The sequence below is a fragment of the Vitis riparia genome, chromosome 8, assembly GCF_004353265.1.
Source record: "Vitis riparia cultivar Riparia Gloire de Montpellier isolate 1030 chromosome 8, EGFV_Vit.rip_1.0, whole genome shotgun sequence".
Lineage (NCBI taxonomy): Eukaryota > Viridiplantae > Streptophyta > Magnoliopsida > Vitales > Vitaceae > Vitis > Vitis riparia.
In genome coordinates this window covers 13899357-13911951 of record NC_048438.1, presented here as the reverse complement: position 1 = coordinate 13911951, position 12595 = coordinate 13899357, and the positions used below count along the sequence as shown (strand labels likewise).

Genomic DNA, 12595 nt, shown 5'->3' with positions numbered 1-12595 from the left:
AAAGCCGTGAGGGTCCCCTTGGGTCCAAAACGAACAATATCCACATGATTGGGTGCGAATCGGTCATGAGGTCACTTGACTTGACTGTTGAGAGATTGTTGCTTTCATACTTAAAAATGGGCAGTATCGTTACGAAGATTTTCATGACAGCTTTAAACTTTGAAGGCCACCATCGTTACGAAGCTCTCCCCGGTTTCTGGTAGCATTCAACATCAAAAGGTACCAAAATATCTTCTCCTCCTCAATAACGTTACCAAGTACAAAGTACCAGCTATCCCTCCTGGAAAGCGCGCCCCAGCATTGTAAATGGGCTCACACACTTTGGACATCCGAAAGGCTATGTAGGAAGAAGGTATTCCCTACTCCTTAGAAGGGACACCCCTTGGGCTTTGCCTGGAACTTTCCCATCGCATTCTTCCGCACCAATTATGGATCCTAGCCCTTACAGCGCCTCCAGTAACAGTATCGTGTCGCACTAGTGAAGAGATCACGTGACCAGCGAATGACTGTATTGGGCCATTCACTGGTCACACTCTTTTGAGTGTGGATCCCTTGTCTGATCCAACTCTTCTGTCACTCTCACAGGTACGGTGGCTTCCACCACTCTCATCACCTCTCAAAAAGCGAAGCCAATCAGCATTCCTCCAGCCAGGGGTTGGTAACCTGGACTAGAAGACACTATGGGCCTATTGCTCCCTTGGACCCTTATGCTTGTTCCTACCGAGCCCACGGGAAACTCGAAATTCCCACGGCACTATCGGAAAGGGCCAAAAACTTGCCACGATTGGGTCAGAGCAAATGGGGAGACCCATAAGGTGAATTTTTTTTAAGTAAAAAATAAATAAATAGGACTCTGTCTCTACCCCGCCATCATTTGATGAACATTATTAAATTATTATGAACCCTAAAAATCAGATTTTGAGAAATGGGCTGGTTTCAATTTGAATTTTGGTGGCAGAGAAGCTGAGGCTTTTGCAGGAGACACCAGAATTAATTATTTCGATTTGCAGATAGAAAAAAGAGGATACTTTTGGACAGAGGTGTTGGGCTCAATCCATTGAGGACCCCCAAGTAGATACACTCTTATAGCATCTCCCTCAAAATTTCAAATCTGCATTCCATCTGAATGCATTTTGTACTTTCTCAACATTGATTAGAAGTTAAAACTTAAAACTCAAAAGAAGGTTTCACGTGTTACTTACATTGAAACTTGCCAATACAAACAAGAATATTGTGGCGATTTCTTCTTCCATCTTCTTCTTCTGTACAGATTCAGATTCATGGCCTTGACAGAAGTTGATAAGAGCATAAAAGAACATACAGGGGTGATGGGTGTTTCCTGGGTTGTTATCCACTTGTCTCCATGTCCATTTCCCAAAGAGCCTTGATTAGACAAGTTCAACTCCACCGTAAGCCCTGCGTGAAGAAAGTCGGCAGGGAAGTGTCTTTTCCAAAACCAAAAAGAAATAAAAAAGAGAAAAAGTTGGCTTTGGATGAGAATCATGAGATATACCCAATGCCCCTTCTGTATTTCACCGTCTTATCCATCTCATTTAGGAATCGTTTTACACCTTTTAATTAAATAGATGTTTCCAAAAATCATTGGGTGGTAGGGAAAATGCAGTCAAGAGAAGAGGTTATATATCTAATCTAATGAGAGAAAGATGTGATGGACGCTTAAAAAAACGCGTGCAAGATGAATAGCAAGGTCAATAATTCAAACAAAAGCAATGACAACGGCTAAAGAGCCACACCAACTTAATGCCAAAGGAGAGCAAGCGGCTCTTACGCGTACGTGAACAAAAGTCATACTCTTTTTCTGCATTTTAACATTTGGAAATACTCGGGATATTGTAAAAATGAATTAAAAAATACCAGTATTTTTACGAATTTCTCTACTTTAAAAGAGGATGCTCCACACTCCTCTGCCATAACCAAGCTCACCCCCCAATAAGCATCTCCATAGGGAGAAACACAGACAGTGAGAGAGAGAGAGAGAAGAGAGAGATGGCCCCAAACCTTCCTTCGTATAACTATGCAGATGAAGACTACATAGACATGGAAGTGAGCCCTTCAGCCAACTTCTTATGTTACTCCATTAACTCTCCTCCACAATCTCGAGAGTTTGAGTTTCAAATGTCTTCAATCTCTCATGGGAGAGAATTCATTTCCCCTGCTGATGAACTCTTCTACAAGGGAAAACTCCTTCCTCTTCACCTCCCACCTCGCTTGCAAATGGTGCAGAAACTCCTTCACAACTCCAACGCTGCAGCATTTGAGGACAAAGAGGAAGCTTTTGACGAGGAGTTCTTCACCATTCCATTTATGGCCAGCACTATCAAGCCCCCCGCTAATACCAGCACCCCACTGGAATCATGCATCTCACCATCAGAGTCTCGCAGGGTCAGTAATGAGCTCAACCCAGATGCGTACTTCTTTGAATGGTCATCTGACGTGAGCGGCTCCGTCCATGAACTACCGAAGAAGTCTTGGTTGATGAAATTCAAGCAGTCCTCACTGGGTCAAAAGTTTAACGCTTCCCGAACTTACCTCAAGTCGCTGTTTAGCAAGTCTGGTTGTTCAGATGAGTCTTGTGCCAAGGCAGCCTGCAATGAGCAAGCGTGCAATGTTTCTAAAGGCAAGCAGTGTCTAAGTAAGTACATGAAGATAGCGAAGAAAACCCCATTTGAACAGATTGAAAATGAGCGATACCAAATGTCACCTACTGTCATGAAGAGCATTGACAAAGAGATGGTTGATGATGGTGTTAATAGCCATAGAAGGTCATTCTCAGGGGCGATTGGACGCCATTCTCCAACCAAGTGCTCGTCATCATCATTTTCTTCATCCGGTTCTTCTTCTTGCTCCTCCTTTTCCTTTAATTCAAATGGGTTTTGTGACTTACAGCTGCTCAAGAGGTGCAGCAGCGCCAACGCAGAGATTGAGATTTCAATTGAGGGAGCAATTGCTTACTGTAAACAGTCCCAGCAGTTGTTTAGTTCAAGAGAAACTGTAGCTGAAGTTGGGTTCTATTCACTATCTGGTTCAAGGTTTGCAGTTTGTGAAGATCAAGAAAGACCAGCACTTTGTAGCATATGAACAAATGTGAGAGATTACTAAGATGGTTTCCCATTTCCTTCTAATTGGGTGTGATTTTAATCTAGTGTGATGTTCTGCCATTTTACATAGTGTCCATGCCCTGTGAGACCAGACCAATTCATGAAAGTTCAAAGAGTTTCTGTGTTCAATATAAATGGAAATAGAATTTTTTTTTCTTCAAATGTTCCATTCTTCACTCTGTTTCTCTTGCATAAGTTGCATAATGTGGCTCATATTCAGGGGGCTCAAACATTTACTTTCATAAGATCGTAATCATCAACCCATCCCCCACCCCAGAAAAAAAAAATAAAAAAAACCTCAACTGCCATCAAATTCAACCTTGCCTTAGGCCCTTAACCCTTATGAAGTGAAGTGATGTGCAGGATTGAGGCAAAATTGAACTCTAAAAGCTGTTAGTTTTTCAACCACCATTCTGCCTTATACAAAGTTAATGAAAAGAAAACTAGAACTACAGCAGAACCCATCCATCTGTGTATATGGCATATGTGATAGCCCTTGCAGAATCCACGTTCCAAATTACTAATATGTTCTTTTGATTTTGATAATGCCTAGGGACAAGTCACACAAGTTTTGCTCTAGTGGTTCCTGTTTTTGGGTCATTGCTCATAGGTGACATTTATTTGAAAAAAGAAATAATCGTTCTATGGTACCTCTTCAGTGTGGCCAAAATTTAAAGAGTTAATCTTCCTCATGTGGCTTGAGCACCATGGAGGAAATTTGAAGTCCATATAGTGTTTTTAAAGGAAGTGTTTTCTTTAGAAGTATTTTTGGGAGAATCATTTATCAAGTGCTTCTTACAAAAAGCACTATTGTGATTTTTCAATTTTGTAAGGATGTTTTCTAAATTTTATCACATGTCTCATTTTTCTTCCAAAATTCTTTTTATATTAGAAGTACTTTATAAAATCATAGAGTAGAAAGCACTAACTTTTGCTCCCTCACAACTCACAAGTGAGGGAAACCTTTTCAAGAAAGTTGTCATAACTTTTCTAATTTATGGGTACCATATTAGCTAAGCCTTTTGTCAACTGTAGTTCTTATTTCCTCCTTTTTCCCCTGAACTAGATTCTATATCACTGTTTCGACTTTCAGATTTTATCAGCGCCCATTTCCTACAGAGTAATGTGGGAGATAATGAAACAGTGGATAAAAGTGAAGAACATTATCCTTTTATCTTTCCTTTGGAATAAAGAAAAAGCAAAAAGTTAGTAAGAGAACCTTCCAGCCTTCCAGGCTTCCACAAATAAGAGGTGACCTCATCCACAGAACCTTAAATTTCCTTGAAAGGCTGACTAGCCAATATAAGTTTCAAGCAACCATCCCATTTCAGCCTTTTCTGAAAGCATGAAAAACACATTGAAAGAGAAAGGGAGAACCATAAGCCCACTATTCCCACATGATGACAATTAGTTATACATTAACAGCACAGTAGCACTAATTTATGCGAATATGAATATCATTGCATACAGCCCGGATGTTGATTTTAATCCTGAAATTTACTTATCTACCTCTCAACAGCAATCCATAATGCAGTTACATTTAATAAAAATGGATGAAAGAAAGAGATGTACAAACAGTTGCATACCAAATCAATAATACAACCGCTGAAACAGAGAATTCTCTTAGGCAGACAACTATCCGAAGGTGTTTATTTGTTCTTTCTGTTGATTTTGACTAAACATTAAGCTTAAGCAAACATGTCCACCAGATGTTTTGCACAACCAGAAGGGGAAGAAATTGAAGTAGCAGGCTCTTCTATGAAAAGAAGGTATTGTCTTTTCATCAAACAGCTTTCCAATTTATTCAAAATATCTTGCATGATTCTGAAAGAATCATATTAAACTAGTTACAGAAGAACAACAAACATATGCTTGTTAACAAAAAAACTTACAGTTTACATTCTTGGAAACCATTTCAGGTTGTTGATAAGTTATAACAGAGCATCTATTTTTGAAGTAATGGTGCAGTAGTCATCTGAATAAGGCTCGTGAATCTGAATGCATGGTACAAAGCTAAGGAGAACATGTATGTAAGGCCTTTGCTAGAGCTTGCCTTCAGAACAGACTGATTTCATTTTCAACTGTTCCACAGGAAGGAATATGCCATAGAACACACAAGCTGTCTCAAAACATCACTGAGAATAAAAATTTTCCTTTTTACGCAAAGGATAACCAAATTGGCTCTTAAATGGATGCAAAATTCTACAAGCCTTGGTCTAGGAGATCACTTAAGTGGGGAATTAAGAAATTTTTTACCTCTATGCTTACTAATAATGGATTTAGTCACACTTAAAAGTTAAAACACAGCCACTTTTCTATCTTTTTCATGCCCAATATTAACTGATTGGTTGATTGCTACAGATGATAAGAAAAGAAGAAGAAAATTGGAAACATACAACAGACACACTTATGGTTGGGTACTAAGAAATGATAAGAAAAGAAAAAAAAAAAAAAAAAAAAACGTGAAAACATGCAACAGACACACTGACCCCAATCTGCTAAAAAGGTCGAGCTCTTCCATGATTTCGAGCTCTTCCATGATTTTTTCTTACGTTTCTTTTGTAAGCAATCAAAGCACAATGATCGGATACACAATAAGTCAAATATATGAGCAATATTCATGTGTACAGGTTTCTCATTAAAAATCTTGAATTTCAGGTACTGTTTTGTCTTCATACCCACTGAGATATTTTGATAGTTTAAGATAGACATGCCACTGACCCAGATAAAAAAGCTTATGAATTATGCTTTCCAGCGTGTTGGCATCCAATGTAATATCATTCAAATGTTGCAGTAGAGTCTAGATCAGTCTTCAAATAATTATAAATTTATAACTATTCTTGAATAATTTCTTAAAATGGAACCAGGTGATTCCATTGCCTTGTGGCTCTCCACATCCACTTCCAAATTAAAAGAAATTTAATTAATCGTCTACACTTTACATGCTAGTATATAAACCCGATTACCCAAAGTTCACCTTCTTAAGCATCCATAAGAAAAAGAATACAAGTCCTAGTAGATCGAAAAAAGGATATCAAAGCTTTTGCTGGGACCAGCCAGAAAGTGGAGCATGTGAGTACTGTCAGGAGAGATCCAAGGCATCAATATTATTTTCTTGCAGATATTTTTGGAGAAATTTATTTTCCCTGAACTAACTTGTCATCTTCACTTTATTCTCATACACGGCCTAATTAGTACAGTGACCATCTACAAAAATGAGAGAACATAAAGCAAAAAGAAGAAAATAAATCTATCCTCACTTTCAGTTTTCCTTATCTGTTCCCTCCACAGATTGCAAGCCAGTAAGTTCTTTCAATGTTTGTCCATGTACACTAGGGCTAGTGGAGCCATGCTCCCTTATGTGCAATGTAACCTTTACCCATGTGTCTACACTTGATCATTCTCCACAAATTCTAAGTAAAGGGAAACAAAGCTTATTTTATATGCTTATGGCAGATACGATGAAATCTCCATTTAAGCACTCTAGATTTCTATTAGCATGCATTGGAATAATTTCTAGACAGGGTTATCTTATATATGAAATTGACAAAATCATGGACAGGCATATAAACCAGATCAATAAAAAAACCTTGTGCTGAATTAAGTCCTCCCATGGATTCAACACTACATATTCCATTGGAGATAATAATTCCAGAGGATTTAAATCTAGAAAACGAAATATGAGAGAAAGGAGTGAAGATTGGAAATGAACAACGCATAAAAAAACACACACGCTTGCCTTGATTGCAGGCCATGTGCCAATATTGTCTGGTTCATTTGGGTGCCTATTGCTCTTTTGGTTGATCCAATCTCATTTCCTCAAAGGTACTGTCCTGATCCTCAAAAAGAAACAAACAATAAGGTTCAATGCACTGGCCACTTGGGTTTGATTGAAAATGAAATCATATCATAAAGGAGTCACATGCAGCTTAATTTATTTATAGAACATCTATTAGTGGCAAATGTTCAAGTCCAGGGGAACCTTCAGAATTTGGTTATAAAGAAACCCATTTAGGAAGAAATAATTTTGGTTTCGGTTTATGAAACTTGCGTATTGGAATGGGAACGTTCAAGAAAGGGAATATCCTCTTCACCATTATAGCAGTACACTGCTGCTCCAGCTTTGCCTGAAGCTTGTGAAAGAGTTGCATGCACCCAGCTGGATGGATATTTTCAGCTTTAATCTATGATTGCCTCTTTCCAACACCCCAACCCCAGTTCCCAAATGAATAAAGAGAAAAGGCTGACTCAAAAGGGCATTCAAAGAATCATTTCTAGATTCACCCCCCTCCCCCACAAGAAACGTGAGAAATTGAGAATCTTGCCAACCTTAATCCAGGGAATGAAAAGAAAAATTTTCAATTTCGTACAAGCTGAGAGATTGACCTCATGTTTCACTTCTAAGCTCCCTTTGATCTTCAAAACTCTTGAGTAAAATGACCCCGATAAAAACAAGGAAGAAAAAGGGGGAAAATAGAGAGAGATTCAAATTTCATCACACACGCACGCACAAAATAAAGAAATGAATCAGCCGTTATAAAATCTAAACAGCATATTGTCTATTACTAGCACTGTTCTTACAGTTTGTGTTTATTTCGTACAGCAGCTGCTGTTGCTGCTACTCTTAGTACTATGTTGTGATGATGACAAGATAACAATTGTGGTTGTGAGCAGTGGGGGGAATAGAGTCCATTGATGAAGTAAAATATAACAATCAGCAAGCATATGAGCATATACACATGGGAATATGAAAATGGTCTCACAAACTATTGACACCCACTGAGCCAGATAGATTGACTAATTTGTTTCTCTGTGAATTTTAAAATGAGAAGCTTACTGTTCTATAACCTTCACTTACATAGCTCATGCTGGTGGAAACAATAGCCAGCCAACTTCAATGAGAAAGGAAAGGTTACATATGTTACATAGGATATATACACCTGATAAAGGGGGATGTAGAGTGCCTAACAAGGGGGAAAAGGACATGTTTAATGTCAATCTCAAATGGCGTAGAGTTTCTTATACTCATTGTTCAGGATCTCAGAATCTGACATAACTGACATAGGAGATGAACGGGACCTACTACTCATGGTTGACCTTCGAATGCTCCTCGATTTTTTAGCCTCGATCCGGTGCACAATCACCCAATAACACATTGTTCCTAACGTTGTTGCCATGATCACAGTCCCTATTCCAGTTACTCCAACAGCCAACCACCTTGCCTTGGTTCCAACAACGATATAAGAAAGTGAAAGAAAGGCCACAGAGACCAGCACACAAGCCAACCACATTAGTTTGTTAATAATAGCCATCATTTTCTTTTTTGCCTTCCTCTCTATGACCACAATTGAAGTCTGAACCACCACAACAGCCAGAGATATGAATAGGGCAAGGGAGTCAAAGATGAAAAAAAGCATGAAGGGAGTTCTAGGGGCAATGTTCGCTTCTCCAGGAGAGAGCCCAGGAGGGACATGCTCTGGATCATCAGCATACTGGCCTGGAACATTAAAAATGGCTGCAAAAGCAACAGTGGCAATGAGGACAGCTACAACTGTGGTGGAGTTGATTGCATTGTTGAGCCCTTCTGAATGCATTTTGTTGATCCGCTTGGCTATACCCTGCACACGTTTACGTGTTTGGCGGGTGTGCTCGAGCTGGTGATGGACCTCATGCTTAATGTCACTTACAGTTTGTTTGAGTTCTCGGGCCTTGTTTTTTGTCGGAGGCATGATGGATTTAGCACTTTTGACTCCATGCTCCTGAAGTATGGTTGTGATCTCAGCGTGCCCAGTTTTCTCTGCTGTGTCAAGAGCAGTTTCCCCAGACTTGTTGATGGCTTCTGTATCAGTTGCTTTGTGACTTAGTAGCTGCTGAACTATCTGCACCAATAGCAGAGTGCAATGTCAGGACTTCCAATTTTGTAAGAGGGATTCTGTTCTTCTAGCATCTCTAGTTGATAATATCTAGTATCTGTGCAAACTAAATTGGTGACAGACTAATTGAACTCTATTAAAGCCAATTCAAAGGATAGTTCAACATGGATCATAAAAATCCCAACCCTTTTGATGTTACAAAAGGAGAATCTGGCATGAATCCTCATGGCTCTGTCTTTTGGTTGTTCTGGCATGACAGGGGAGTGGGAGTAAATGTGTACTCCATTCTATAGGTACAACAGATGGAAAATACACTCTGTTCAGGATTAGAAAAGGCATGGTGCTTTTAACAAAATATGGCCCAAATACTTTGTGGAAACATATTAAATCCATTATCCAAGACTCCATGCCCTGAACAAATGTAATTCAGATGGTCATCACCTTGTGACGAATCATGACATTATTCACAAAATTTCATTTTTCAAATATGGAGCCTGAATTCAATAACAATCAGATAAACCTAAGAGTCCCTTCCTTAAGATATAAGAAAACTGAAATAAATGATAGTGATTTCAATGATAAAGAGTCTGGTTACATTGGGGAATGGTATAAATTTATAGAAAATTCACTAAGATGCTTTAGCACTAATATTCCCACAGTTTTGTGAAGGCATCCAAGAGAAGAAACAAGGGATATTAAGATGCTCTAATTTGCCTTCCATTTTATCTAATGAGATTCAAAGTAATGAACCACCGCATATAAAGGAACTAAAAGGTTCTTTTATCATATTAGGGCAAAGGAATCTCCATTGAGATGCACTAGTGAAAGAATCTGGTACTGTAGGACTTGGACATGGATCTAGGACACTATTTTGAGTTGACTGAACCTTCCAAGCAGGCCTAACTAAAATTTAATAGCTGCAAAACAGAAAGCAACTACTTCTACAACATGAAAAAATAGTTTTTCATTAATTTTTTATTTTTCTTTTCAATTATTAATTCTGATTCAACTATGTACACAAGGAACCATGAGTTATTATGATTCTCATTGAAAACCCAGCAAACAAGTATAGGCCTATAACTTAATAGAAACTTTAATATTCGGCTGATAGACTAAAAGATTGGAGAAAGACTTTAATCACCTGAGCCCGACACTTCCGGACAGCTACATGCAATGTAGTGTTGTCCTTGGCATCAACCATGTTTATCAAAGAAGGATCTGACTTCATCAACTCGTCCACCACTTCAATATTTTGTCCCTTAACTGCCATATGGAGAGCTGTCTGGCCCTTCTTATCAGTCCTTGTTGAAATTCCAGGCTCTTTGCTCAATAGGGCCTTCACAACCTCCAAATGCCCCTTCCGAGCAGCAGAATGCAAGGCGGTTTTTCCATTGCTTTTTGCTATGTTGGCCAGACTGCTGCCTTTCTCCAAGAGGAAACTGACTACACTAATATGACCTTGTGCTGCAGCAGTGTGCAATGCTGTGGTGTTTGATAGATCAACAGTCATGGAAGTTTCTGGAATGGCCTCCATGAGGACCTTCAAGACCTCTGCAACATGATCAGCAATTCAAAATTAGGGTGATCCAACTCCTATATAACTTAATATTCATAAAATTTGTAAAGAAAGAGGGAAACAATTAGGGAAGCCAGTAGCACAACAATCATGACAAAACCTTCACAATAATCTCGACATTAATCCAATAACATTCCAAAACACTTAGGGAAAATAATAACTTAAATTTGCATTTGCTGTTAACAAGATCAAGTACAGTGACAAAATTCAAGAAATCTCTTGAAGGAAAGTTGTGAGCAATTCCAGGGGCTCAAATATATATACAACAAATTCAATTTGTAGAGTAAATTTTTCTTCAATAGTTGAAGTATACTTAGAAAATTCTGAGAACTCCATCCTTATGCCGTGCAAAAGACTGAAACAAGGCTAACTTTTGATACCAAGAAATACATATGAGGTGGGAACAGACACAAGGTAAGATCCATAGAGGCTTACCCAAGTCCCCTTGCTTGGCAGCAATGTGGAAGGCATCGTAGCCATTTCTTGCTTGGATACCAGCAGAGGAGACATCATAGTACTCCATCATCTCCTTAACCAAATCACAGTGACCATATTCAGCAGCAACATAAAGAGCAGTTTCACCAGATTGATTCTGCTTAGACAACAATTCCTTCAACGCCTCCGCATCTTCACACTTGGAAAGAATATCTAAAGCCAATTCCAAATTTCCCGCTCTTGCTGCAGAATGTAATGAAGTATCATCCCGTTTTCCCGTCAACTGCTTAGTGATGTTCTTCCGGCGGAAGCTTTGCTGCCTCGCCGGAGCCTCCATCAAAACCAATTCCAAACTTGGAAAAATAAAAAATGCCCCTTGATGCTTCTAGAATCTTAATCCAAATCTTACTGTTTCATGAGAAACCCAGATCAAAATTCACCTACTGCCTGCCATCACAATTGATCAATTTGCAACTCTATCTAGACATGATCATCTGGATGATTCCAGAAATGAGCTCGTCAGAAACCCGGAAGTTTGACCCCAGGGGCTCATGACGTTTTCTGACATCATCTGAACCTAAAAAAAAAAATCTTCAATACGTTCTTCGAGATGATAACACCCTACAGTCTCTCTTAAGATTTGAGTTAGTATATATCCCAATTTTCTTATACTGATTCGGATTCAGTATATCACAATTTTCTTCATAAACCATCATTGCCATCATCGTCTGTATAAGAAAAAAGCAATATAAGTTGACTGTGGAGTTTGAGAACTGTACCTAATTTGAATTATTTGAATTTATTCAACAAAACAAGAAAACTGGGGACTTGGGTTCTACCTTCAAGATCCCGAATTCAAAAAAAAAAAAAAAAAGTTTGAAACAACAATAATAAAATTAAATATTCACCCGGGGTTTGAAGAAAGAGTTTTTCAGTCTCACCATATTAAATCATCTCTGAAAGAACAAATATAGCTGGGAGATATAGAAACATTCTAGCTGCCGCACATGTCGAAGAGAAATGGGTATCAAAAACCCAACAGAGGCATGAATGAAACAGAACAAGATAAAGACACCATATGAGGCATACAAAAAATTCAATGGAGTTCAATAACCCAGAGTGTGGTTGACGAGGAACAGGAGGAAAAACGAAACGAAGAAATAAAACAAAAAAGAGTTTGGAACCTTTTGAATCTTGATGAAGAGAGGGAAGGCAAAAGTAAGACGTCGAATGATGGTTGTTGGCTTGCGCAAAGCTTGCAAGCAACTGGCCGTTTGTTATGGACTCCGACAACAACCCAATTTTCTTTTCTCACCGTTTCAGCCACTAAAAATGGCAAATAATAATAAGCTTAGGAAAAAAGGGCCCATCGTTCGTTGATTACCATCCCAACTGCAGACGTGGTATCAGCGTGGGGCCATGGAAAATCTAAAAAATAAAGAACTTTGTATCTTGAAATCATTCTGATCTTCATGAGTAAACAAACAGGCTTCAAAGTTTTTTCCCCGAGGTCAATTAGAAATCAAAATTCTATGGTGAATAAAACTACACGTGGGTGATGATAGCCAAAAGCAAGAAAAAGGTGGGCCATT

General features: G+C 38.7%; 2 protein-coding genes across 4 annotated transcripts; one reads left to right on the top strand and one right to left on the bottom strand.

Annotated features, from left to right (window-relative positions):
* Positions 1-1925: 1925 nt before the first annotated feature.
* Positions 1926-3274, top strand: LOC117920058 (probable membrane-associated kinase regulator 4). The gene has a single exon (XM_034837409.1). It carries the CDS (start codon positions 2008-2010, stop codon positions 3097-3099), a length of 1092 nt encoding a protein of 363 aa, XP_034693300.1. The 5' UTR covers positions 1926-2007; the 3' UTR covers positions 3100-3274.
* A 4537-nt stretch (positions 3275-7811) lies between these two features.
* LOC117920540 (ankyrin repeat-containing protein At5g02620-like) lies at positions 7812-12380 on the bottom strand. Of its 3 annotated transcripts, XM_034838139.1 has the most exons (5): positions 12188-12380; positions 11945-12001; positions 11004-11731; positions 10134-10543; positions 7812-8998 (listed from the first exon to the last, which is right to left on the bottom strand). In XM_034838139.1, exons 3-5 carry the CDS (start codon positions 11338-11340, stop codon positions 8120-8122), a joined length of 1626 nt encoding a protein of 541 aa, XP_034694030.1. In that variant the 5' UTR covers positions 11341-11731; positions 11945-12001; positions 12188-12380; the 3' UTR covers positions 7812-8119. The 3 variants fall into 3 exon arrangements, with proteins under 3 accessions (XP_034694030.1, XP_034694029.1, XP_034694031.1); XM_034838138.1 differs by having other exon boundaries at positions 11912-12380; XM_034838140.1 differs by lacking the exon at positions 11945-12001.
* Between the last annotated feature and the right edge of the window lie 215 nt (positions 12381-12595).

Excerpts from the sequence above, each read along its gene's own strand:
- LOC117920058 (XM_034837409.1), top strand. The coding sequence starts at position 2,008 with ATGGCCCCAAACCTTCCTTCGTATAACTATGCAGATGAAGACTACATA.
- LOC117920540 (XM_034838138.1), bottom strand. The coding sequence starts at position 11,340 with ATGGAGGCTCCGGCGAGGCAGCAAAGCTTCCGCCGGAAGAACATCACT. Across the intron at positions 10,544-11,003 it reads TGCCAAGCAAGGGGACTTGG|AGGTCTTGAAGGTCCTCATG; the intron begins GTAAGCCTCTAT and ends ATCATGTTGCAG. Across the intron at positions 8,999-10,133 it reads TCCGGAAGTGTCGGGCTCAG|ATAGTTCAGCAGCTACTAAG; the intron begins GTGATTAAAGTC and ends CTATTGGTGCAG.